Genomic DNA, 1,446 nt, shown 5'->3' with positions numbered 1-1,446 from the left:
AGGCTGAGCCCCACGGCTGGCACCCGGCCCCTGCGAAGCTTCGGGAGCTCCCGCCATTGTCCCTGTGAAACGGGGCACTCAGCCGAGCGCAAATCCAGCCCTCGCGTGCCAGGGGCAGCGCTGGCTCGGGGGCTCAGCCGCCCAGAACCTGAGCCACCCCCCCAGGCTACGGCCAGTGGGGGCAAAGGATGCTTGGGCTCGGCCACCAGCGAATTTTGGCTAAGCCACAGTGGCTGTTTTCCTCCCCTTGCACCAGACGCGCAGCAGAGGGTCGCGGCTCAACATCATCATCATCGCCGAGGGCGCCATCGACCGCAGCGGCAAACCCATCTCCTCCAACTACGTGAAGGATGTAGGTGTCTGCTCCGGCACCCGCTCCCGCACCCACGGTGGCTGGTGGGTCCTCGACGTGACATCCTCTCTGCTCCACAGCTGGTGGTGCAACGCTTGGGCTTTGACACGCGTGTCACCGTCCTCGGCCATGTGCAGCGCGGAGGGACCCCGTCAGCCTTTGACCGCGTGCTGGTAGGTCCGGGGGGGGGGAACACGGAGGGGGGGTCACCCTGCAGGAGCAGGCAGCTGGGGAACCCCGCTCCTGCCTTCCCTCTGCCTGTTGCAAAGGACTTGCCAGCTGGGATAAGGCTCAGACAGTCCCCGTGGGCTCGGCCCCGCTGTGCCAGGCGATGTGCCCATTTCCCTTCCTTTGCTGCAAATTTCACGGGTTTTTAAATAAAACCAGCAGCTCTCTGGCTGTAATCAGGCGTGCAAGCAGCTGCGTGGTTTCCAAGCCCATGGAAGCATCCCCATGCGAGCCCAGGGGAGCATCCCACATGGCTGGCATGGGCGGCCCCAGTGTCAGGAGGCAGCGGGTGCCCCTTTCCCTTTGCAGAGCAGCAAGATGGGGATGGAGGCGGTGATGGCGCTGCTGGAGGCCACGCCGGACACCCCCGCCTGTGTGGTGAGCCTCTCGGGGAACTCCCCCTGCCACTCATGGAGTGCGTCCAGGTGGTGAGTACAGGGGGGGATCAGGCACGCCAGCCCACTGGGTGGGGGTCCCGCTCCTCTCCCCAGAAGCGCAGGCATCATGGTGCTGCATCTTTTCCCCCTCCAAGACAAAGGATGTGCAGAAGGCCATGGATGAGAAGAGGTTTGAGGAGGCCATCCAGCTCCGTGGGAGGTGAGGAGTGGGGACCAGGATGGGGGGAGACATCCCTATGGGGTGGCCAAAAGGACATGCTGGGATGGGAGCTTCTCCCCAGGGGAAAACCACCGGCTCCTGCAGCCAGGGAGGGTGCCCCTCCCCGTGCCCCGGGGTCCAGGCACACCTCGGGGCCACGCTGCCTTGTCCTTGCAGGAGCTTTGAGAACAACTGGAACATCTACAAGCTGCTGGCACACCAGAAGCCGGCACAGGAGAAGGTGAGGAGGGATGGGGAGGCAGGGGGCG

At 64.8% G+C, this 1,446-nt stretch overlaps 1 protein-coding gene across 1 annotated transcript in view; it reads left to right on the top strand.

Moving 5' to 3' along the window:
- The window catches only part of PFKL (phosphofructokinase, liver), a 6,013-nt gene that overhangs the window by 1,393 nt on the left and 3,174 nt on the right, over window positions 1-1,446 (top strand). The window contains 6 exon segments of the mRNA XM_009322883.1: window positions 154-352; window positions 433-525; window positions 890-977; window positions 980-1,008; window positions 1,113-1,177; window positions 1,355-1,418. Of these exon segments, the coding sequence (XP_009321158.1) occupies window positions 154-352; window positions 433-525; window positions 890-977; window positions 980-1,008; window positions 1,113-1,177; window positions 1,355-1,418 (538 nt within the window).

Source organism: Pygoscelis adeliae, unplaced genomic scaffold, assembly GCF_000699105.1.
Source record: "Pygoscelis adeliae isolate BGI_AS28 unplaced genomic scaffold, ASM69910v1 Scaffold554, whole genome shotgun sequence".
Lineage (NCBI taxonomy): Eukaryota > Metazoa > Chordata > Aves > Sphenisciformes > Spheniscidae > Pygoscelis > Pygoscelis adeliae.
Note: the sequence above shows the minus strand (reverse complement) of the source record. Positions and strands in the feature narration are given on the sequence as shown.